Genomic DNA, 26,929 nt, shown 5'->3' with positions numbered 1-26,929 from the left:
CACCATAGCAACTCTTATAGAGGAACACATTTAATTGCGTGGCTTACAGTTCGGAGGTCCAGTCCATTATCATCACAGTGGGTCATAGCAATGTGTAGGCAGACATGGTGCTGTAAAGGTAGCTGAGAGTTATACATCTTGTGCAGACAACAGGATGTAGTCTGTCTCACTGGGTGTAACTTTAGTACAGGAGACCTCAAAGCCCACCTCCACAGTGACATACTTTCTACAACAAGGCCACACCTACTCCAGTAAAGCCATCCCTCCTAGTAGCACCACTGCCTTTGGGGCCCATTTTATTTCAAACCACTGCAGTAGTCTGAGAACAATTATCTCACGCTGGAAATGCAGAGAATGTAGTAGTTGGTAGTTTCTCAATCCATGAGTCTTGGTTCCACAGTACTGCCTGTCTGGCACTGCAGACCTGGAGGATTCCTGGGGAACTGCTGATCTTGAAACTGCATTGGAAACGGGGAAGGGGGGGTTCTAGTACAAATTAAGGCACGCTGTAGCAACAGGGGAGAAGAACTTGCCAGCCACAGTGAAGATATGCAGACAAAAGCAAAACTTTCATCCAGAAGGCTGTCTTTCCACTTCATATAATCTGATCAAAACCGTCCAGTTGCTAGTCTTTTGGCACAATACAGATCTAGTAAGGGTGACCCTCAAAATTAACCCTCACAGATATGTTTCTCCAAAATAACTTACTTCAATGTGGTATATGTATGGATTATTTTCAACATTTTGATGAAATTTTGGCAAATACTACACCATCGGCTTTCTGAATGTTATAAACCAAATGGGTTACATTTCACCCAAACATAAAAGAATATAGCTTATGACCAGCATCTCATGTAATTTTCTCTGAAATTGATGACATACTCAGACACAAAATAAGTCTCAACAGATACAAGAAAACTGAAATACACCATGTTTCCTATCTGACCACCATGGATTAAAGCTGGATATCAACAACAACAGAAAGTTTACAAGCTCATGAACACACACTATGAAATGAAAAACTGTCAAAATGAAAAATTAAGAAAGAAATCAACAATTTTCTAGAAGTGGATGAAAATGAAGACATATCAAAAATCTATAGGACACAATGAAATCAGTTCTAAGAGGCAAGTTCATAGCACTGACTACACAAAAAAATTGAAGAGATCTCATACTAGTAAAAATAGCACACCTGAAAGCTCAAGAACAAAAAGAATAAATCACACCCAAGAAGAATAGATGACAAGAAATAATCATGTTGTGTCTGAAACCAATAAAATAGAAACAAACAAAACAATGCAAAGTATCAATGAAATAAACAGTTGGTTCTTTGAGGAAATCAATAAGATTTACATAACCTTTCCAAATTAATTAAAATGCCAGGAGAATACCCAACCTAAAAAATTAGAGAGGTGAAATAACAGCGGAATCAAGAAAAGCTGGAAACTGATAAAGGCATACTTCAAAAACCTGTACTTCAACAAGCAGGAAAATCAAAAAGAAATGGATAATTTTTTCTATACATACCACTTACCAATGCTAAATCAAATTCAGATAAGCAATTTCAACAGACCTATAACCCCTAGTTAAATAGAAGCAGCAATTAAATGTCTACCAACAAAGAGAAGCCCAGAACCAGATGGTTTTATGTAGCTGGAGTTTTCTCCAGTCCTGCCTGGCCCACGGTCAGGACAAATTTCTCTCACCCACCAGTCCCGCAAACACTTAGACCCAACCAAGTAAACACACAGAGACTTATATTCCTTACAAACTTTATGGTCACAGCAGGCTTCTTTTTATCTAGTTCTTATATCTTAAATTGACCCATTTCTATTCATCTATAAGTTGCCACATGGCTCGTGGCTTACCAGTATCTTACGTGTTGGTATTCATGGCTGCTGTGGGATGGTCTGTATGCCAAATGCTCTGATTGGTCAATAAATAAAACACTGATTGGCCAATGGCCAGGCAGGAAGTATAGGTGGGACTAACAGAGAGGAGAATTGAGAGAACAGGAAGGTGGGAGGAGTCACTGCCAGTCACAGCCATGACAGGCAGCATGTGAAGATGCTGGTAAGCCATGAGCCATGTGGCAAGGTATAGATTTATGGAACTGGATTAACTTAAACTATAAGAACAGTTAGCAAGAAGCCTGCCACGGCCATACAGTTTGTAAGCAATATAAGTCTCTGTGTTTACTTGGTTGGCTCTGAGTGACTGTGGGACTGGCGGGTGACAGAGATTTTTCCTGACTGTGGGCCAGGCAGGAAAACTCTAGCTACACATGGCGGTGGCTGGCAGCTTCTCCTGACTCAGCATTCCTGTTCCCCGAATTCTCTTCTATACTTGTCCCGCCTATACTTCCTGCCTGGCTACTAGCCAATCAGCATTTTATTTATTCACAACATACAGGACATCCCACAGCAGTTTTAACACAGAATTCTACCAGACTTTCAAAGAAGAGTTAATGCCAATACTCCTCAAAATAGTCCACAAAATAGAAACAGAATGTTACCCAATTTTTATTATGAGGCCAGAGTTGCCCTGATACCCAAATAACATCAAGGCCCAACATAAGAGAAAATTACAGACCAATTTCATTAATGACCTAAAATGCAAAAATCCTCAATAAAATACTTGAAAACCATATCCAAGAACATATCCAAAAGATCATCCACCATGATCAAGTAGGCTTCATCACAGAGATAAAGATTGGTTCAATGTATGAAAATCAATTAATGTAGTCCACCCTATAAACAAACTGAAGGACAAGAACTACATGATCAATATCATTAGATGAAGAAAGGGCCTTTGACAAAATTTAACACCACTTCATGATAAAAATCCTGGAGAGATTGGCGATACAAGGGACATACATAAACATAATAAAGGCAGTTTACAGCAAGCACAAATACATCATCAACTTAAATGAAGAGAATCATAAAACAGTTCCACTAAAATCAGGAATGCAAGCTTATCCATTCTTTCTATACCTATCAATACAGTACTGGAAGCCTTAGCTACAACAACAAGACAATTGAAGGAGATCAAGGGGATAAAATTTGGAAAGGAAGTCACAGTATCATTATTTAAAATGATATGATAGTATACATGAGTGACCCTAGAAATACCACCGGGAACTCCGACAGCTGATAAAGACTTTCTGGAAAGTAGCTTGATATGAAATTAACTCAAAAAAACAGCAGCCTTCCTATATATAGATGACAAATGGACTGAGAAAGAAATCAAGGGAAAATGACTTTTACAATTGCCTCAAAAAAATAAAATATGGCATGCAGTAACTCTAACCAAATAAGGGAAACACTTGTATGACAAAAACTAACACATGAAAAACAATTTGAAAAAGATATCAGGAGATAGAAATGTCTCCCATGCTCATATATACACAAGAAACAAACAGGGAGACAGCTAAAACAATCTTGTGTCACAATAAAACTGCTGGAGGTATCACCATCCCTGACCTCAAATTGTATTGTAGGGCTATAGTAATAAAAATCAGCATCTTCAACAGACGGTGCTGTTGAAACTGTACAGCTGCAGGCAGAATAATCCAAATACATCCATTCATATCATCCTAATAAACTCAACTCCAAATGGATCAAAGACTTCAAGATAAAACCAGATATACTAAACCTGATAGAAGAGAAAATGGGGAATAGCCTTGAAAGAATTGCCACAGGAGATGACCATTGTGTATTGTATGGTACACCAATAGCACAGGTACTAAGATTAATGATTAATAAATGGGACCTCAAGAAACCGAATAGTTTCTGCATGGCAAGGAACACCATCATTCTAACAAAGTATAAGCCTAAAAAATGGAAAGGGATTTTTACCACCAACACATCCAGTAGAGGGCTAATATCTAAAATACATAAAGAACTCAAAAAACTAGCTCTCAAGAAAACAATCCAGTTAAAAACTGGATTAGGGAACAGGTCTAAGCAGATAATTCTCACAAGAAGAAACATAAATAGCTGATAAACACTTAAATATTCAACACTCTTAGTCATCAGGGAAATGCAAAACAAATTGAAATCAGAGAGTTCATCTTACATTGTAGGAATGGCTAAGATCAGTAACACAAGTGACCTCCACTGCTGGTGAGTATGTGAAGTGCAGGAAGCCATGAGAGTATACAGCAGATGACAACTAGTATTTAACAGGTCGACCCACCAGATGAATAACTCTTTGTTGGGGAGCCCTACTGGGCAAATTCTGGGGGCACTGGTTATGGAAACCAGTTTTTTTCTGTCTTTCTCCTGTGCCACCACATACCTCCCTAAAAAGAACAGCTGTGGGAGTCTTTCTGTAGCCCACTGGGTAGTATGTTTTACATCTTTGGGCACACTATAGCTGTGGATGGTCAGGAAGATATTTTCTGTTTAAGGTGTATAATTCTGATGAGCAGAAAATATGCTAGAATATTTTTCTTAATTGACACAGGAAAGATACAGTATTCTCAGTCTCAAAGACAGCTAATTTTAGACTCCAGAACAAATTCAAAACTGACTGATTATTCTGTATGTATTGATCACATTTTTAAGTTTTAAGAGAGAGAGAGAGAGAGAGAGAGAAGCAAGGGAGGGAAAGAGGGAGGGAGGGATGGAGGGAAGGAGGGAGAGAGGAAGCCCTTTAAGCAATGTATTGGTAATAAAAGATAATAAATTAGGGATTATTGAAACAATGAAGGCAAGAAAAAATGACTAATAGGATGTTAAAATAACTAAATGTACACATAGTGGCTAAAATACTATACATGCCCAGGAAAGGTATAACAAGTCCATTAATTATCCTTCAGTGTAGAGTGATCTTAGGAGTTAAGATTTCCACTCAACAGTGAAAGTTGCTCATGCAAATCTGAAGCCTGTAAATAAAATTGATTTCTTAAATGCCTAACTATAGCTCAAGCAATTGTAAGACAAGTACTTAAGAGGCCATGTTGAGTAGAAGATGTTGAAACACCCTTCTCTGATCTCCGTGGGTTCCAGGCATGCAAGTGTTACAGACATATATGCAAGCAATGCACCCACACATATAAAAAAAATAAAATGAAAATAAATGTAAAATAATTAAAACTACAATTTTCAGAGCCTGGACACAATGATGTACAACTACAGTGTCAGCAAGTAATTTAAGATGGTAAAAATCACTTGAGCCTAAGACTTGGATCCTGGATGGCCTGGACAGTACAGTGAGTTTACACGATTCCTTAGTGAAGGACACTATAGAGAAAAGAATGTTCATCTCAGAAAGGAGGGTTTATTTTAGAAACTTTCTGTAAATGAAGAGGCAAGTTTTTATTAAGATGATGTGGTGCATTTTTGCAGAAAAATAATCATATTCCAAGTTAAAAGAAACAGTATCATTTTTAATTTAAGTAATGATTATGCTCTTACTACAGATTCCTAAAGAACAGTAATTGACAGAGGCAGTCATAAAACTATCAGTTATGGATGGAGTTTACTAACTGCTTTTATCAAATAAAATATATCCATTGAAAGATTAGACGAGTTGTGGATTTTTAAGTGTGTCTGTGGATTTATATGACATGTGTGTGCAGTGCCTGCAGAGACCATAAGAGGGAATCAGATTCCCTCAGGCTGTAAATTGGGACAGTTGTGAGCTGTAGTGTGAGTGCTGAGAATCCAGTTCAGTTCTCCTGAAAGAGAAGCAAGCACTCCTAACCATGGAGACATTTTCAAACCCCACTAGATGCATATTTTGTCAAATGTCTCAACATGTATTTTCGAGTCTAGTGTTTAGAAGTTCAAAATCAGTGTCCCCAATTTCTTGTTGCTTTATTTAGTTCACATCAAAACATACCAACCTTTCTGAATGTGATGTCTTGGTGGTTTTGGTTTTCTGTCAATATCTTTTGTTTTTAATTCACATGAAAGACAGGAAATGCATTTTCTGTACTCAGGAAAGTATTTAAAGTCAGCAGGAGTACATCTCATCTGTGAAAACATATAAAGGCATTGATAAGTCGTTTCTTGTTGCTGTGATAGAAAACCAGGACAAAGGGTTTGCTTCCCAACTCCAGGTTACAGTTCACCATCTGGGGGAAGTCAAGGCAGTCAGAACTTGAAGCAGCTAGTGGTGTCACATCCACAGTCGAGGGCAAACAGCGCAGAATTAATGCATGCATGCTATGCTGAGTTAACTTTCTCTGCTCTATTATAGCTCAGAATCCTCTTCCTAAGGAACGGCACCACCTATGGTGGATCTGTCTTTCTACTTCAACCTAACCAAGATACCAGGCCCCTCCCCCGACACACCCACAGGCCAAGCTCATCTAGAAAATCTCCAGTGAAATTTCCTTCCCAGCTGATTCTACAACGTATCAGGTTGATAATAAAAAACTAACCACAGCAGATGATATATAATGTCTCAGAGTTCTCAAAGAATTTTCTAATGTGTGATACAGTACTATGATTTTGATTTTTAAAAAACTGTAAGATAAGTACCATTAAGAAAAACTTTAAAAGTACCATTGTTTATTCCTTTGTTAGGCAATCTTTTAGGAACTGTTATTGATACCCTGGGGGTAATTCTATAAAGGTAGTGGTAGGAAGAGGCTGTACTCATAAAGAGTTGACACATATTTTTGTCTTAAAGCCTGAGGAAGGCTCAATGAAAAAAAGGAAGAATGCAAAATTACCTTACAGAACTCTTAATGTACCAAAATAGGAAAATAGACAGTAATATAAGAAAGAAGCTTGGAATCAGACCAGAGTACATACAAGCCTTTTAGTATAATCGGACCAGATATGTATGGATAAACAATAGAATGACAATAAGCAAGGAGCTTCCTGGAGAGCAGGAGTGATGTCAAGTGTAGACTGTGTCATGAACACATTGACAAGGTGTCAACAACACTGTGCTGTCTTCTCTTCTTCACAAACCATGCAGGACAGTGAGAGATTCCTGCAGGTCATCAAGGACCCAGCATCAGGGAAAGGCCTCATCGTCACCCTCACTGTATCTGCACAACTTCCATCCTGCAACATGGTATCCACATTTTTCTCAGAAAGATGGAGATGGAAAAATGATGCAAGCACACAGGTGTGTTTCTAAATGAATGAACTTCTACTAAGATCTCATTGGCAGACCATTTACTCAAAGGAGCATATGAAGAATGTATTCAGGGAGGACATTAGGGAGGAGGAATAGCTAGAACAAATTGTAATCCTGGTAAAAAGAAAAAGAAAAGAAACAAAAATACACATAATAGTAGACTGTTAATAATGTCACAGTGAAGAATATTGTGTTTTATAAAACCTGTTATGATTAGAGAGAGAGTGCATGTGTGTGTGTGTGTGTGTGTGTGTGTGTGTGTGTGTACGTACATGTGTGTCACGGTGCACATGTGGAGGTCATAGCACAACTTTGGAGAGAATTGGTTCTCTCTTCCACAATGTAGGTCACAGGAATAAACTCAAGTTGTTAGGCTCAGTGGTAAGCACCTTTACCTACTGAGCCATCCTACCTACTCCATACATATCACATTGAAGTTTGTCAGGATATTGTGCCTCCTCTAATAAAAAACACTAAATTCTGAAGTTCTGTGAATTCATTTTCAGATGCCTCTGAGTCATTTGCTTTTTAGATATGTTATAGAAAACTTACATAGTACTTATAATTTGCATTGTTTTATGCACTTCACAGATTCTTGCCATCATTTAATATCCAAAACAGATATCAACTGCATGCATTTACTGTATAAAGTCTCAGAAATATCTTTACTCAAGAGAATAAAGCCATAACTTTATCACAGACTCATCTCTTACTTGGACAAATGGTACCACCTTCATCTAAATAGAAGTCAGTTAAATTTCTAATAAAATTTTTGGGTGGAAAGCCCATTACATTTCTGCTCTACCTTAATGTTGCCCTTTACCATATTAGTTTTCTGTCACATGTTCCATACCACGCAAAACAGGCATTTGTAGTCAAATCCGGTCCCTCATTTGGGTGTGGTGGTGCATGCTTGCAACCTCAGTACTCTGTAGGTGTTGGTAGGGGGTCAGATTTTCAAGGCCACCCTTGGCTACATAGTGAGTTCGTGGAAATATTTAGAATCTCAATCTTTTTAAATTCTCGTGTGGTAATCTCTGATTTACTGGTTGAAAGTCACTTTTCTCTAGCAGTGACAGTGCAATGACAACTTGCTGTCCAAAGCAGGTGCTTTGTATTTCTCCCTCCAGGAACAAATCTGTGTTTATTCCTTCAGTGAAAAGCCTTTCACTTATTAATTCTGGGACAATTTATTTTCATTATCTGTATGACAAAAATCACTATTTTTGCTAAAAATACAAATAAATAAGGCATTTGCAGCTCATAAACATCCTGTTTCTTAAGATTGACAAACACATACTTTATGACTCATAACATCAAAGTATGGTAGCAAAACATGGCATAATTTTAAGTAAAGATGTTTCTATTGTCACTTAAATTCAATTCTATTAAAGAAATGTGACAAAAATTGTGTAGATCACAACTTTTCAATTAAAGCCACAATGGTCAACTGTAAAAACAAAGGCTTCTTCTATACATCATCTTCCCACTTCTGCTTTATGTTGATACTCTTTTTTCCTCACATTACTATATATGTAATTGATTGTATGCTAGAAATTGTGTTAAATTCAGGCCACTCATGCCTGGGAAGGCCGCAGGTCCTCAGAAACTACCTACTACTGTTTGTTGGTAAAGAAAAATGATGCCAATCTTGCTCTTTAAAGTTTTTAATTTTTCCTTTTCACTCTTCTCTCTTCATTCTTGTCTTCCAAACTGTCTTCTTATTATTCCTGTCTAAACCCAGAGATCGGTGCTGTTCTCGGCCTTGGTCAGTTGAGCTTCTTTTTTTTCCATGGGGTATGACTTTGCAGAGATTCACAGCAGGTCAAAGTGTGTAGAATAAGTGAAGGTTGTGTACCGAACTATGAACTGGACATCTATATCACACTATACAAGACTCAGGGAACATCATGGAAGAGAATTAAGAGGACTATAAGAACTAGAGGTTTGGGAAGAGTATCATGAAACTGGGTATTTTGGACATGGCAAGGCCATTGAACTCATGAACTCAGTGTAAAGACCTGTATGAGGACACATCACCATTTCCTCATGCATGGAGATGAGGGCTGGTGAGACCCCAGCACTCACTGAGAGATTCTGTGCAGGTAATGAGTGCTAGCATTGTAGCCACTGACAATTTGCCTATGCGCCATTAAGGAGTCTATACTCAAATTCATTCAAGAATCCATCATTAAACTCAGTGAGCCTCAAAATATAATAAAAGCAGACATCAAAGTAGGAGAGGGCTTGTTAAGAAGTAGAGTTTCACTAGGAGACAGGAGGCCTGAGAGAAGGCAATAGGGAGTGTAAAGTGCTCTAATTTAATTAGAGACAAATACAATGTTCCCAAAGAATAACAGAAAGTAATGAAGAAAGAGATCATGTTACATTCCATTTGAAACACAGAACGACTCATTTTTTTCTTCTAGAGATCATATTTCATCCTATCCATCAGAAAATGAGTTTTCCTAGCAATCTTGTTTTAACTAGTAGTTATCCATTCCATTACTCAAAAGAATAAGAAAGCAAAAAAGTATACATCTCAGATATTAGAAATGTAGTCTTTATCCTAAATGATATTAGACTATCAAATATATATAAATGGTCAAATGAAGGAGGTCTAGTTAAGTAGGAACTTTCTAATATATATGTAATATATATAATATACATATAATAAATATATACTTAATTCTCCAATTTATTCTTCTTCGTGTATTCACTTGTCTCTCATCATTTAAAAAGCATTTTTACTTTCCTGACTTAAGACAAAAATCCATGATAGAAAGCTCATGTGTTAATCTGAGATAAATCTGTAGGAAGATCATCAAATAGTCAAAAATATAAATAAGTCATGGCTTTCAAAAGCTACCAACATTAAGGAAAGTGGCTTTTCTATGGTGTGTAAAGAGAGAGAGTGGATATGAACCACAAACACACTGTTTGATCCTTGAGTACACAAAGAAGAGAAGTTACTAAAATACTGTACAAATATAATATAGACCTAGTTTTCACCACCATAAATTATAATTTATATTATCCATACTGTTGTATACCAGAGACTCATTTGTGATGACTTTATCAAATATTTAGTGCTATTTGGCCAAGGAACAGTATAAACTGATGATAAATTAAATAAATGAGTTATAAATTCAGTTTAACAAAGTCAGAATTTACTCGGGTTTAGATGTGAATTGTGTAGTAAATTTTCATTGAGAGATATTTGATAACATCTCTGGTTACTTATGAAGTGCTAATATAATTAGGTAGAGATATGAGAAGCTGAGTGCCCAAGCAGGGAAGAGTAAGTATCAGTGAGCCTGTTCTAATGCCATAAGTTCATCTACTCTCAGCTCAATATTTATCAATACTTATATGCAAGCTCTGAATAAAAATACATAAACTGTTTATCACACTTTCTGATGAGAAGGCAAAGGAATAAATTCACTTAAGAGCAACCGGAAATTCACAGACTGAAGTCACTAGGCTGGCTGTGCAGAGGACGTTAAACTGGAGTAGATATTGCAGTTGGACAAATTAAATAACTGTCATTAAGTTAAATCAATTAAATTATATTAAATCACTTGCGCATATATTGTGATTTGAAACATGGATAAAGACAAAAGCTCCAAGGAGTGGTTTGGAAGCCCCTGTGGGGAGGGTGCTAGAATCTTATCTAGATTTGGAGAATTGGTCTAACCACATACTTTTCCCTTTGACGTACTCCATCAGACCCTGGAAACATACTTTCCTATAACTTCAGATATCCTAGACCATTGGAATGAGTATACCACCTAATGTATTCTACCAACTATGCAGTCTACAAACAAACATATTGTGAAAATACACCCTGTGTAATTCAGTTCTATGCAATGACAGAGAAGAAAAGAGGTAACAGAGCAATTCAGGTTTCTACATTCCCCAACATCCTTTAACTTTAATGAAATTCTGAAGTTTGAACAAAGCTTGGTATTTCCATGCTAACCTTTTCCTGAAACTTCACACTTCACCTTATGGCAAATCTTAGCACTTCTAGCTCTTGAATATACTTCAAATATGTCTATGCATTTCTGCTGTCATTCTTGTAGCCTAGGTCTAGAAGTACCTCTTTCCAGTCAAATACAAATCCCTTATTGGAATTAACAAGATACATTTACATTGGTCAAAATACATTTCTTTGTGGTTTTAAATACTCTGATGGCTGAGTTGCTAACTTTTTACTGTGAACTACAAACCTCAGAAAAATATAACCTCTGTCCTATCACCAAACCCATCTCATCTCTGGCTGTAGTTCACTGAACTCCTGCCACACTGGAGTTCATTCAGCCTCATAAACACATCCCAAACTCAAGAAGCTATTACATGGCTCAGGGCCTTGTGCAGGGGCCTGTATTTCCAGAACTGTGCATGGCTAGCTCCCTATGCTTCAAGTATTCACTACAAATAGTTTCTCCTCAGAAAATCTTGTCACAGTCTTATGAGAGAGTGTCCCTGTCCCAGGTCTCCACTCAACATCCTATGCACATTATATCAGCCATTTATCACAATGTTTGCTTAGTTGAGCTAAATTTTTCCCCCAAATCTGGTCCTTAGGAAGGACTTCTTTGGATCTGTGAATGATCCTGGAACTAAACAACAACAACCAACCAACCAACTAACCAATCAATCAACCATCAAAACAACTAACCAACCAACCAACCAACTAACCAACCAACCAATCAACCAACCAACCAACCAACCAACTAACCAATCAATCAACCAACAAGATGTAGTGATACTGTGTGTAGCTTTAGGCTCTCACTTCATGTGATAGATCATGGAGTTCTTCCATTCTGTGGGGAGAATCCAATAGCTAGAAATAAGCTTTAAAGAAATTATAGTTTTTTACAGCACCTAGAACTTCCAATATTTCTCTCACTTATCTTGGAATTGTTTTATTCCTGATGACCACTGAATGAGCTTCCCACTCAGCAACTCTCCATAATTATCACATCCCTTTGTTGGCACTTTCTCCTGTATATCAACTCAGACATGGGATGTTCTAGAACATCTGCGACTTTACCAACTGAATTTGTCATATCCTTACAACAGATCAATTCCTGTGGAAGGAATAACTATGTATTTTCTCAGCCACAACTTTTACATTCTGTTAGCTATGCATCATAATAAGTTAACATGCAAGGAAGTAAAGAAGGAAATTTCAAATGGCAGTATTCAGTGGAGATGCTAACAAGTAATCTGTAAAAGTCACTTAGAGACTTCAGCCACACGGCACAAATCCCATACAATCATAAGATGTATATTTCCCAACAATAAATAAAACTTTGAGGCATCAGTAAATACCAAGCTGCTTAACTGAGGATCAACTGAAGTTTTGCGATTCCAAAGTATATTGATATTTGATTGCAAAAAAAAAAAAAGCAGATAGATGGTTATGTTTGATGCTTTATTCCTTAAGAAATAATGGTTTACCATTTTGAAACACTGAGAGGTAGGTTTCAGTGGTGACAATCCTTTCTCATTCTTGACTCATTTAAATATTTCAGTAAACACTCATGTGTAAGATTCAAGTTACATTGTGACCCTCTTGGTTTGCTTTCCAACCTGTGGGTTAGTTGGACTTCTGTTTTCACATTTTCTGCCATGGAGTCAGAGACTTTCTATTTTAAAGGAGATTGTAACGTTTTGAACAAAACAGTCTGATAACAAGCCACTTTTGTTTTTTCATTACAATCAGCACTATTTCTACATCTAGAAGCATTTGCTTCATCACCATGCTCTACTATGGGTGAAAGCAGTCAGGTGTTGAAGGATCACCCTAGGAACCTGTTCAGAAGCATGGTTGATCCACAGGTCCTTGGTATCTTATCTTCTACTTGGTTTTCTCTTCAATACTTCCAGATCCCAAAGTATGAATCCAGACACAAGAGCTTTCAAACACTACTCAAAAGATTTAACTTTCAGGTTATGATAACACAGATTATCTCCTTTATCCTAATGAAAATTGTTGGCTCTGCTGTTCAGATACACAGCATTTTATTGAATCAGCAGAAAGCATTGCACTTCAGGGAGCTGGTATGCTTTGGGTAGCAAGCATACCGAACTGTCCTCAGAACTCTGAAACGCAGGTTAGCATTTGTGGTCGACTTTCAACAGTAAGTGCTGGTTCCTAGAATACAGACATAGAGAAGGGGCTTCATTTCAATACACTTTTAGGAGTAACGATTATTGTTTAAGATACTAACCTTTAAATCATGGTAGATTTAATCATTACTTCACAAACTGCTACTACCTTATATTTGATGCCAATATTACTTTTTCTGAAAGATGATTCAGAAGACAGTACCCTAACACAAGGAAGAGAATGAACCAAAGGTGACCTAGATAAGCACAGGGGACTTAGTACATAAAGGAAGAAACATAACTCTTCTATACAAAAGCAAACTACAATAAAAACAGTCATGGGAAATGAAGGTGCTGAATGTGTTTATTGAGAATTTCCAGGATTAGGACATGTGGAAAATTCATTGTAGAAATGCTATGTTTGCTCAGCTCAAGATTTAGTTTAAGGTCCATCATGACCAACACTAGAGGCACCAACAAGTCCATTATTGAGCCCTCAGTTTTGCCATAGAGTAGATACTTAGCAGTGAAGTTTTGGAACCTTATAAGAAAAGACCCTGCAAACTTGCATGAGATTTTAGACTTTTACTTCAAGATGAGAGGAAACAATGCTTAGTGTAAGCTCAGCAAAGTCACCAACAAGCACACAGCTCATAGGGTCTGTAGTTCAGTGCAAACCTCATTCTGTCCAAAGTAAAAGTGTAGTTAACACAGCTTTCTTAACAAACTCAGCCCCCTCCCACTCATATCAGAGATATTTCATCCAATATCCAATGTTATTTACATAAATATAATATTGGTGCTACCTGATGAAATGATGCAAAACTATCATTGAAGGTCTGGAAAGATGGGTCACACAAAGCAAGTGTGAAGAATGGAGTTTAAATCCATAGAGCCCTTTGAAAAGCTGTGTGGCAGTTTACACCTATAATCCCAGTGCTCCTATGCTACGAGAAAAGATGCACATAAAAAAACCCTCAGAAACTTGCTGAAAACAACCTTACAAAAAATAAAGAGACCCTATCTCAAAACCAAGGTGGGAGTCAAGGGTCAACATCCAAGACAAGCACACAACAACAGCAGTCATCACAGGAGACCTAGCAAGATGAGGCTGGGTAGGATCCTCTGGTTTCAACTGCATAAAAACCAGAAGCTGAAAAGATGGCTCAGTGGCTAAGAGTGTGTACTGCTTTTGCAGAGATCCAAGTGTGATTCCCAGCTCTCATGTCAGGTGACTCACAAATGACTATTACTTCATCTCTAGTAGAACTGGTGCCCTTTTCTTGACTGAAGTCATCTACACTAATATGCACATCCCATCACATAGGCACATACTCCCATACAAAAAAATATGCTTACATATAATAAAAAATAATAAAACATCACTGATAAATTAAAATAAACAAGTTACCAGACTACATGTTACCAAGGCTGAACCATGAGTAAGTACAAAATCTGTGCAAATTAGCAGCATTTAAAAAGACTAATCACTCACAAAAAGTATCTCATCAAATACCAGGGCCAGGTGGCTCTACTGTTGAATTCTAACAACTATTGGAAGAACTAACACCACGTCTTAAGTTATCCTACATTCAGAAGAATATGTAATACTTGTAAATATACTCAAAAGGCCAGCAACATTCAAATATTTAGAACAGATAGGGAAACAACAAAAATATAAACTATAACCAACATCCTTTATAGATACATATCCAAAACCCCAAAAGATATTCGCAAATGGAACCCAACAGCACATTAAGATGCAATGACCACTAAATGCATGTAAATAGATAAGCAAGAAACATCACAACAGGATAAAAGACAGAAAATCTGACCATCTCAACAGATGGAGAAAAAGCAGTCAGTAAAACTTAACAGAATTTTTTGTAAAAAAATGAACACAGCAGAGATATAAAAACCCTATCTAAATGTGATGAGGCCACATATAATAAACCAACAGCTAAGTTTATGCAGAATGAGGAGGTGCAGACAGATCCCAATCTAAACTTTGTTCTGAGACAGGGGTGCCACTTTCATCACTTCAGAGAAATATAATTCTAGAAGTCATTGCTAGATAAGCCAGTAAAGGAACAAACAAAAACTTAACAAAAAGAGACAAAAGAGGTTAAGCCACATCAAGTTTTCTGCACACCAAATTAAAAAGAGTGAAGAGGCAACCTACACAACCCAAGAACACACATGCAACCTACACAATAGGGGGATACCCAGAGTCCTAAAAATCTTCTGAAACTCAAGAGCAAAAGAATCACTTAGCCCAATTAAAGCTGTGGCAGGCCTTCAATATTTATTTTTTCCTGTTTTGCATTGCAGGGTTACACAAGACAAATTTCTTGAAAGTATATAAAGTTACTTGAACACATTCCCTCTCATGCTCCACTAAACACTAGGCCCCTCTGTTCCACAGACCGTGTGGCTTCCACTGCCATGTCATCTGTACATGCACAATTATATGTGTACAGTTTAGGACCCACAGATTAGAGAATATATAAAATATGCATCTTTCTGAGACTGCTATAACTTGTATCTTCAGTTGTATCCATTTTCCTGCAAACAACAAATTTGTTATTCCATTTACTGTAAATAGAAACCACTTTTCTTTATTTGCTCCTCAGTGGGTGGGCCCCTAGGTGGGGTCCTCACCTAGGCTGTTCTGAATAGTGCTGCAACAAGCACAGATGGGTGGACATCTCTGATGTGTTGGCTTGGCATTTTTGGGTAAAGGCCCAGGAGAGATGCAGCTGGGTCATATGTGAGGATTTTTTTTTTTTTTTTTTTTTTTTTTTGCTTTGGAGAGGAATCTCCATATTGATTGCTGTTTTAGAAGAAGATATACAAATAGCCAACTAGAACATTAATATGACTAATAGTTGGGCAAATACAAATCAAAACATCAATGAAATAACATCTTATGTCAATAAGGAGGGCAGATTTATAGACTAAAGATAGCTAGTGCTGACCAGCACATGAAAGTAAGGAACCACTGCAATTGCTGATGGGAATGTAAATTAGTGTTAACACTATTGGAAAAAGTATACAGTTTCTTCAAAATAATTACAAAAACAGATGTAATGGTATCCAACAAGATTTTCATTGACAGTCTATGATATTCTCTCTACCCTGGGTGCTTGATTGTTTGGCTGTTTGTTTTTTGAGACATAATCTCTCTGTACAGAGTAGGATGGCTTCCAATTTGTGGTCCCTGTTCTCTGCTCTCCCCATGTTGGGAGTACAGGTTGTATACAAACACACAGCTTCATTGCACTGATAGTAGAAAAAAACAAAAATAACAAAACAGCACTAGTATTTATCAACTAGTGAATGGATTAGAAATACGTCACAAATATTTGGCAACAAAAATTAGCCAAATACTGTAATTTGTGACAAGAGTGATGCTAAAGATAATTATGTTAGATAAGCCAGGTACAGAAAGATGGGTATTGCATGACCTCACTCCCTTGTGGAATGTCAAGTCTGTCTTTGAGAAGCTGAGTAGAACAGTGTCTCCTGGCAGCTGTGAGTAGTGGGTGGAGAAGGGGTAATCCATGCATAACAAACTGTACTTGTAGCTGCCCCAATGTGCCAGTGCACAGTGCCAATAATGTACTGTACATACTTTTTCCATAAAGAAGAGATATAGCTTCTTTGATATAAGCACTGCACAATGTATGTTAACAGAAGCATCATTAAAATGTATTTCAAAAAAGTTAACTACCAGTTAAAATGAATTCAATCACTTAAAAGTAATCTATAGTTGCCAAATTTTAAAAAGAAACAAATGGGTGTATTTTATCATTGTTGGCATTACAAGACGTGTATATTTTAGTAATCAAAGGCTGAAATGCAACAAAGTGCTAGCTGTTTCTTGGGAGTGTCTCCAGGCATTCTTAGGGGAACAGTCTCAGCAAAATGTACACTTAGATGTAGAGTCTGAACACTGTCTTCCATAGACTACAAAGTAGCAGGGGAGCCAACATTAATATATTTTCTCCAAGGACATGCTACTCATTGTTTCCTGGAAATCCACTGACAGTGGAGAGACGACTCAGGCAACAGAAAGCTGTCACTGATAGTGCAACACACAGAAACGGACGGCGTCTTCTATCTTAAAGCAATAAAAATTCCTTCTGAGTAAATTAGGTGAGGAATGAACCTTTTATTGATTTTGTTGTCTTTTTTATTACAATAGGATGACAGCTTAAGTTGTATATTCTGTCCTTGCAAAGTAGTGTATTTATGATGATTCATTTCCTTCAGCTTAGAACTGGTGACACTAGTTATCTTAGATGAAGAAAACTTTCATGAGAATTTTAATGCAACTTTCAATTTGTTAAAATATTTTGTCTTGGATGTATTACTAGTGAAGTTCTCTTTTCCACCTCACACTTATCTTCTATGTACAGCTGACATCCCTAGTGTCCAGTCAGAGACGGGCTTTCATTGCTGTTCTCCATGGAATGAGGTGCACAATTCCTTTGTACAGATGAAAGGTGAGTATAGACATCCAGCCCACTTCAGTGAAAATTGACCCATAATTTTGTTTTATCCTGAAGAAAAATACAGTGATAAAGTTTAAAGATGGGAAACACACAGTTAACCTCTTTGGGTGTGACAATAGTTAGCAAACATTAACTCAGTCTGGAAGACAGTTGTCAGTGCCTCTGCTTTCCAGAGTTCATGGGGTCTATTGACCGTGGCTCCCACCAGGCAGCAGAGACCAACAATGTGAACACTTTATTGAAATCAAACATATATATGCAAGGCACTTTTAAAAAGCCCTCTTCCACTTCTACTGCCACGCAGGTTCTGTCTAATGAAATGCACCTTCATTTAATAGTTGATTACATGTACTTCTTTATCATATAAAGGCTGCACACCACTTTCAAAACAACAGGAGTGTGAGGACTCAGAAATGTATGATGCATGTCCACTGGTACTTTTAAGAATATGCTAATCTACTGTTTCAAGGGGACAACCATGGCATACTGAGTCAGATCACTACTCTGATATCACATTTCTTACTTCTAATCACAGTGCAAAGAAATGTGATATGAAAGCTACCTTCTGAAACATTTGCATTTTCTCTAACAGCTCTGAAAGGTCTATTACCATTAAAGCAACCACACTGTCTATTAAGTCTCTTCATATCCTTAACCTAAGGGGATCACAGTACCAGGGATCTTTTCACTGTGTGGCCCCAGAAAAGCATTCTAATTTCTAGTAGGCCAACACAGGTGAGAACACTGTTCTTATCGACATTGCTTGTATTTTTTTCTTTTTAATTTTTATTTTCTGTTAATTTTCTTTTTTTCATTTTTTATTAAGAAATTTTCTATTCACTTTACATACCAACTACAGATCCCCCCTTCCATCTTCCCACCCCCTAGCCTCCCCCCCAGCCCACCCCCTAGCCTCACATTTTCCAAATCAAGGTGTCCCATGGGGAGTCAGCAGAGTCTGGCACACTCATCTGAACTGGTCCAAGTCCCTCCGTCCTACACCAAGGCTGTACAAGGTGTCACACTCTAGGCACTGGGCTCCAAAAAGCCCGCCCTGGCACCAGGGACAGATCCTGATCACCCTGCCTGGGGGCTCCCCAAACAGTTTGAGCTAAACAACTGTCTCCCGTAAACAGAGGGTCTAGTCTAGTCCTATGGGGGCTCCACAGCTATTGGTCCACAGTTCATAGGTTTCCACTAGTATGGCTGGTCATCTCCGCAAGTTTTCCCATCATCATCTCAGTGTCCCCTGCCACAGAATCCCTCCTCTCTCTCATTGGTTGGATTCCCAAAGGTCAGCCTTTGCCTGGCCATGGATCTCTGCATCTGCTTCCATCAGTCACTGATGAAGGCTCTATGATGACTGTATGGGTATTCACTAGTCCGATCACCAGAGTAGACCAACCCAGGCACCCTCTCCACCATTGCCAATAGTCCAAGGTGGGGTCATCCTTGTGGATTCCTGAGAGCTTACCTGGCACCCTGCCTCTTTCTATTCCCATGAAAAAAAAAAAAAGTCCCCTTGCCATATAATAATCAAACCACTAAATGTACAGAATAAAGAAAAAATATTAATTGCTTGTATTTTTGTTGTATCATAATTTTAATTGATTTTCTTTCAATGGCATCTTTCATTTCTTCTTGTCCATTATAAATATCTCAGTGATCAGGACAGTAGGATACTATTTTCACAGTAGAATGCTGCATTAATACTTTTAGAAAACACACTAAATGTGTCTGAGTCATGAGGTATACCCCTAAACCTTATGAATATAGTTTAGATAAAGTTATTTTAAATTTAACAGTTTTTAATGGACTCAGTAAGTTCTATTTACATATATTTGTATATATTTAATGTATTTATATTATATAAATATACAAATAAAAATTTGTATATATTATATGTGTCTCTCTCTATACATACACACACATACATAACTAATATAATCAAAGAAAAAGAGGCTATCAATTTGAAAGTGGAGAGACATGGGAGAAGTTTGATGAAGTGTAACTGGGAGAGGCTGAAGGGAGAAAAAGGAGGGGGGAAGTGATGTAATTCTATTCCAATTAAGACATTCAAAAATAAAATTAAAAATAAATACATTTCACAATCTTTATTATATTAATGTTTCCTATAGATACATCAATGTACTAGGCAACTGGATAACCAAAAGAATCACGTCATAAAATGCAACACATTGTGACTTAAACACATAAGATACTCGTTCAAAAGATGTCTTTGAAGCAAGTAGGGTTTAAATAAATGTAAGACACACATGTAGCATGAATCTAAAGATACTCTTGTTAAAGCAGACACACTTACTCCTCCCACCAGTAAAAGCACTTTATGAAGAGAGAAAGTCTTCTTGGGATCACCTCGGGGAATGAGCGCAGCTGAAGCACAGGGGAAATGGAAAGAGGTGGAGTCTGGGGGTTTCCAGTCCTGGACGGACTGAAGGAAAGGACACAGTGGCACTGGCTGTGGAGTTCAGTCTGGCTCCTGGTTTTTATTAATAAGACCACTTAGCAATTTGTCAGGGACAAGGACAGAATCTCTAGTTAGTGGAAAAATACAGACCCCCAATAAGATGGAGAACTAGATCATCTTACAGTCAGGTTGCCTAGCAACAGGACATTGAGTCAGAGCCCTTGACCCTCTCACCCTGTAAACATCTTATACAAACATCCTGTTAGCTTGCCCCACCTTATGCAGATGACAGCTTTTTGCTCCCCCCCCCACCCTGTGGAACTATATAAACCTTTGTGGAAGAGAAATAAAGTGCACCTTGATCGGAATCCAGACTTGGTGTCTTTCCTTTGTATCTCCTGTCCCTACATTCCCTCTTTAGGGTGGTTGAGAACCCATTGAAGCCCTGCAGGCAGGGCAGCAATTCATCTTACAGTTCACAGCTTAATTTAAACTTAAATTAAAGAAGCAGTTTAGTGTCTATTTAGAAGTAAGGATGTTTGACAATCACCCTTTAAGACAATAAAAGGCACCACTGTGGAATGACGGGGAACAGAAGAAGCACACTGAGGAATTACACATTAGGTATGTCATGAAGAAAAATGGTCTCAGTAAAGAGACAACTAATGTTTAGGGGTGAAAGTAACATGTCAGTTCCAAAAATCTTAATTCTAATACTGAAACCCGTTTACCAGTGGTAATATGCCACTCATGAGGGAACGAGGATGGCAGGAATATGTTGTTCCTACAGACTGGGAACATATCTCAGCTGTCAGAGAGTGTACCTATAAAGTATGGAGCCCTGAGTTCAATTCCCAACATCACGTAGACTGAACCAAGTGTTATGTGTCTGTAATCCCAGCACTAGGGATGTGGAGGAAGGAGGCTACACAGCAAGCCTAAGGCAAGCCTTGGCTAAGATCTTGTCTCCAGTCATCAACAATAAAATGAAACCAATCACAATGAATAAATAAATTAAATAAATAAATAAATAATAAAGAGCTTCTTCACCATAATGCTCCTATGAGGTTATGAAGTTTCCCACACACCTGCCCCTTGCCTAACTCCAGGATTGTGACAGCAGATAACTACAGACATAAACTTAAAAGCTTTCTAATAAACCATCTCCTGCAACACCAGTGACCACCAAAGCCATATGTCCACCCTGCACTGATTGGGACCAGGTAAAGCCCCATATCTGGACAGGTCAGCCCAGTTCTCTAGCCCCTAGGCACTGGGGGCATATTCTGTGCCCCTTCTCCCAGTCATTGGAGCCCCAGAACTGGGCAGCAGCTTCCTGCCTCACCCCCTTACCAAGCCAACTATCCCCAGCAGTACCAGTGACCACCAGGAACCATACATTGTGGTGGTATTGTGTTCCCCAAAATATTGTGTACTCTAATAAATTTATCTGGGGTCAGAGAACAGACAGCCACTAGATACAAAGGCTAGAAAATGGTGGCACTCACACCTTTAATCCTAGCATTCCAGAGATAGAAATCCCTCTGGATCTTTGTGAGTTCAAGGCCACATTGGAAATAGCCAAGCATGGTGACACACGTCTTTAATCCCAGAAAGCCAGCCTTTAATCCCAGGGAGTGGTGGTAGAAAGCAGAAAGATATATAAGGCGTGAGGACCAGAAACTAGAAGCATTTGGCTGGTTAAGCATTTGGCTGGTTAAGCTTCAGGCTTTCGAGCAGCAGTTCAGCTGAGAGCCATCGGGATGAGGACACAGAAGCCTCCAGTCTGAGGAGACAAGACCAGCTGAGGATCCGGCGAGGTGAGATAGCTGTGGCTTGTTCTGTCTCTCTGATCTACCAGCATTGACCCCAATAACTGGCCTCGGGTTTGACTTTATTAATAAGAACTTTTAAGATTCCTGCTACAATACACCTTCTGGGCCATTGGGAAGAAGAACCACCACAGGAGCCAGAGGCAACACTTGCACCAATTGGAGGAAGAGTGACCTGGAGCCCCACCTGTTCAGATTAAAGGAAGAAATGGGTAGACAGCAGTGTAAGAACACATTAAACAACATAAAGAGCAATATGGGTAAGTCCCATCCAACTCTGCCCCAGTTGCTGGCCAGCAGAGAGAACTCCTGCGGGAAACACCCACACACACAAACCCCCCAGCAGACCCTGCAATCTATATGCACTGCCCCAACAGTCATCCACCTGAGACCCCAGTAACTGCCTGAGGAACAGAAACCAAACCACCAGCTCCCATTGGACCAAGAGTAACTTCCTAAGACAGGGAATCTGCCAGCCCTCATTGGACCAAGAGCCCTGATAAGATCAAAAGCAGTTCCATGAGTCACAGAATCAACTATCTTGGGTTGAGCCAAGAGCAGCTCCCGGAGATACAGCATTTCCCAGCTCCAATTAGACCAGTAGCTAAGTTTGGACCCAGAGGGGCCTCCTGAGACACAGACACAACAAGCAGAGTGGACCAACAGCAACTCGCTCAGACACAGACACCTCATAGTTACTAGAGGAAGAGATGGGCAGACGTCAATGCAAAAATACATACAACATAAAGAGAAATACAGCATCACCAGAACCTAGTCCTCCTCCAACATCAAGATCTGAACATCACAATGTAGAAGAAGCAGAAGAAAGTGACTATAAAAATAGCTTCATGGAGATGCTAGATGCTTTTCAAGAAAAAATGAAAAATACCCTTAAAGAAACGAAGGAAAAGGCAACCAAAAAATTGGAAGAAATCAATAAAGAAATTGAGAAAAAGACAAATAAAAAATTGGAAGAAATAAATAAATCCCTTCAAGAAAGCCAAGAAACCCATGAAAAAGCAATTAAACATGTGAGGAAAACAATTCAAGACCTGAAAAGGGAAATAGAAACAATGAAGAAAACACAAACAGAGGGAATGCTGGAAATAGAAAATCTGAGTAAATGAACAGGAAATACAGATGCAAACATAACCAAACAGAATACAAGAGATGGAAGAGAGAATCTCTGGTGTAAAGGATACAATAGAGAAAATAGAATCATCAAAGAACATACTAAAGCCAAAAAAGTCCAGGAATCAGGGACACCATGAAAAGGCCAAACCTAAGAATAATAGAGATAGAAGGAGAAGAATACCAACTCAAAGGCACAGAAAATATATTCAGCAAGATCATTGAGGAAAACTTTCCTAACTTAAAGAATGAAACACCTATGAAGATACAAGAAGCCTATAGGACATCAAACAGACTACAATAAACCCAGCAAAACTTTCAATCACCATGGACAGAGTGAACAAGACTTCCAAGACGAAACCAGGTTTAAACACTACCTATCCACAAATCCAGCCCTACAGAAAGCACTAGAAGGAAAATTCCAACCTAAGGAAGTCTGATACACCCACAAAAACACAGGCAATAGATAACCCCACAGCAGTAAATCCCCAAAAAAGAGAAATACACACACACTACCAACAAAAGATAACAGGAATTAACAATAACTGGTCATTAATACCCCTTAATATCAATGAACTTAATTCACATATAAAAAGACACAGACTAACACAATGAATACAAAAGCAGGAAGCATCTTTCTGCTGCATACAAGAAACACACCTCAACTTCAAAGACAGGCACTATCTCAGAACAAAAGTCTGGGAAAAGTCTTTCAAATCAAATGGTCTTAAGAAGCAAGCTTGTGTAGCTATCCTAATATCCAACAAAATAGACTTCAAACTAAAATCAATCAAAAGAGGTCAAGAAGGACATTACATACGCATCACAGGAAAGATCCACCAAGATGAAATTTCAATTCTGAACATTTATGCCCCAAACATAAGGGCACCCACATATGTAAAAGAAACATGACTAAAGATTAAATCACACATAAAACCCCACACATTAATAGTGGGAGACTTCAACACCTCACTTTCACCACTGAATAGATCTGCCAAATCTAAACTTAACAGAGAAATAAGGGACTTAACTGATGTTATGACTCAAAAGGACTTAATCAATATCTATAGAACATTCCACCCTAACAAAAAAGAATATACCTTCTTCTCAGCACCCCATGGAACCTTTTCTAAAATCGACCACATACTCAGTCGCAAAGCAAACCTCAACAGATACAAAAAATTGAAATAACCTCCTGTATTTTATCAGACCACCATGGTTTAAAGTTAGATTTCAACAACAACAAAAACTACAGAAAACCTACAATCTCATGGAAACTGAAAAATGCCCAACTGAATAACCAATAGCTCAAGGAAGAAATAAAGAAACAAATTGAAGACTTCCTAGAATTCAATGAAAATGAATGTACTTCATATCCAAACTTATGGGACACTATGAAAGCAGTGGTAAGAGGAAAATTCATGGCACTAAATGCCCACATAAAGAAGTTGGAGAAATCTCACACTAGTGACTTAACCACACACCTGAAAGCTCTAGAACAAGAAGAAGCAATGTCACCCAGGAGGAATAGATGCCAGGAAATAATCAAATTGAGAGCTGAAACCAATAAAATAGAAAGAAAAAGAACAATACAAAGATTCAATGAAACAAAGAGTTTGTTCTTTGACAATATCAGCAAGATAGACAAGCCCTTATCCAGACTAATCAAAAGGGAGAGAGAGAGCATCCAAATCAACAAAATCAGAAATGAAAAGGGGGACATAACAACAGACATTGAGGAAATCCAGAGAATCATCAGGTCATACTTCAAAAACCTCTATTCCACAAAACTGGAAAATCTAAAAGAAATGGATAATTTTCTGGATAGGTACCACACACCTAAGTTAAATCAAAACCAGATAAACTATTTAAATAGACCAATAACCCCTTAGGAAATAGAAGCAGTCATTAAAAGTCTCCCCCCCCAAAAAAAAAACCCAGGACCAGATGGTTTCAATGCAGAATTCTACCTGATCTTCAAAGAAGTGTTAATACCAATACTCTCTAAATTGTTCCACATAATAGAAACAGAAGGAACATTACCAAACTCCTTCTATGAGGCTACAATTACCCTGATTCCCAAGCCAAACAAAGATACAACGAAGAAAGAGAATTACAGACCAATCTCCCTCATGAACATTGATGCAAAAATACTCAATAAAATACTGGCAAATAGACTCAAAGAACAAATCAAAACAATTATCCACCACGATTAAGTAGGCTTCATCCCACAAATGCAAGGTTGGTTCAACATACAGAAGTCTGTCAATGTAATACACCATATAAACAAACTGAAAGAAAAAACCACATAATCATTTCATTAGATGCTGAAAAGGCATTTGACAAAATCCAACACCCCTTCATGATAAAGGACTTGGAGAAATCAGAAATACAGAAAACATACCTAAACATAATAAAGGCAATTTACAGCAAGCCAATAGCTAACATCAAATTAAATGGAGAGAATTCAAAGCGATTCCTCTAAAATCAGGAATGAGGCAAGGCTGTCCACTCTCCCCATACTTATTCAATATAGTACTTGAAGTTATAGCTAGAGCAGTAAGATAAAAGGATATCAAGGATATGCAATTTGGAAAGGGAGATGTCAAACTTTCAATATTTGCAGATGATATGATAGTATACATAAGTGACCCCCAAAATTTGAACATAGAACTCTTACAGCTGATAAACACCTTCAGTAATATGGCAGGATACAAGATTAACTCAAAAATTGAGTAGCCCTCCTATATACAAATGACATAGGCTGAGAAAGAAATCAGAGAAACATCACCCTTTACAATAGCCACAAATAATATAAAATACCTTGGGGTAACTCTAACTAAGCAAGTAAAGGACCTGTATGACAAGAACTTTAAGTCTCTGAAGAAAGAAACTGAAGAAGATATCAGAAAATGGAAAGATCTCCCATGCTCAGGATAGGTAGGGTTAATATAGTAAAAATGGCAATCTTACCAAAAGCAATTTACAGTTTCAATGCAATCTCCATCAAAATACCAACACAACTCTTCACAGACCTGGAAAGAACAATACTCAATTTTATATAGAAAAAACAAAAAACCCAGGATAGCTAAAATAATTCTGTACAATAAAACAATCTCTGGAGGCATCATGATCCCTACAGTAATAAAAACAGCTTGGTACTGGCATAAAAACCAACATGTGGACCAAAGGAATTGAATTGAAGACCCTGACATTAATCTGCACATGTATGAACACTTAATTTTTGACAAAGAAGCCAACACTGTACAATAGAAAAAAGAAAGCATCTTCAACAAATGGTGTTGACATAACTGGATGCCATCATATAGAAGATTGCAAATAGATCCATATCTGTCACCATGCACAAAGCTTAATTCCAAGTGAATCAAAAACCTCAACCTAAATCCAGTTACTCTGAACCTGATAGAAGAGAAAGTAGGAAGTAGTTTTGAGTACATTAGCATGGAAGATTACTTCCTAAATATAATACCAGTAGCACAGACAATGGGACCTCTTGAAACTGAAAAGCTTTAGTAGGGCAAAGGACATAGTCAATAAGACAAAATGACAGTCTACAGGATGAGAAAAGATCTTCACCAACCCTACATCTGACAGAGGTCTGATCTCCAGAATATATAAAAAACTCAAGAAATTAGACATCAAAATACACAACAGTCCATTAAAAAATGGGCTACAGAGCTAAACAGAGAATTCTAAACAGAAGAATCACAAATGGCTGAAAGACATTTAAGGAATTGCTCAAAATCCTTAGCCATCAGGGAAATGCAAATTAAAATGAC

At 37.9% G+C, this 26,929-nt stretch overlaps 1 protein-coding gene across 2 annotated transcripts in view; it reads right to left on the bottom strand.

Moving 5' to 3' along the window:
• The window catches only part of Lrriq3 (leucine rich repeats and IQ motif containing 3), a 107,055-nt gene that overhangs the window by 29,491 nt on the left and 50,635 nt on the right, over positions 1-26,929 (bottom strand). For both annotated transcript variants that reach the window (XM_037207247.1, XM_028882928.2), the window contains exon 6: positions 5,852-5,981. In XM_037207247.1, coding sequence (XP_037063142.1) covers positions 5,852-5,981 — 130 coding nt within the window. The remainder of the gene's footprint in view (positions 1-5,851; positions 5,982-26,929) is intronic.

This window comes from Peromyscus leucopus, chromosome 6 (assembly GCF_004664715.2).
Source record: "Peromyscus leucopus breed LL Stock chromosome 6, UCI_PerLeu_2.1, whole genome shotgun sequence".
NCBI classification, from domain to species: Eukaryota; Metazoa; Chordata; class Mammalia; order Rodentia; family Cricetidae; genus Peromyscus; species Peromyscus leucopus.
This window is presented reverse-complemented; position numbering and strand designations above follow the sequence as displayed.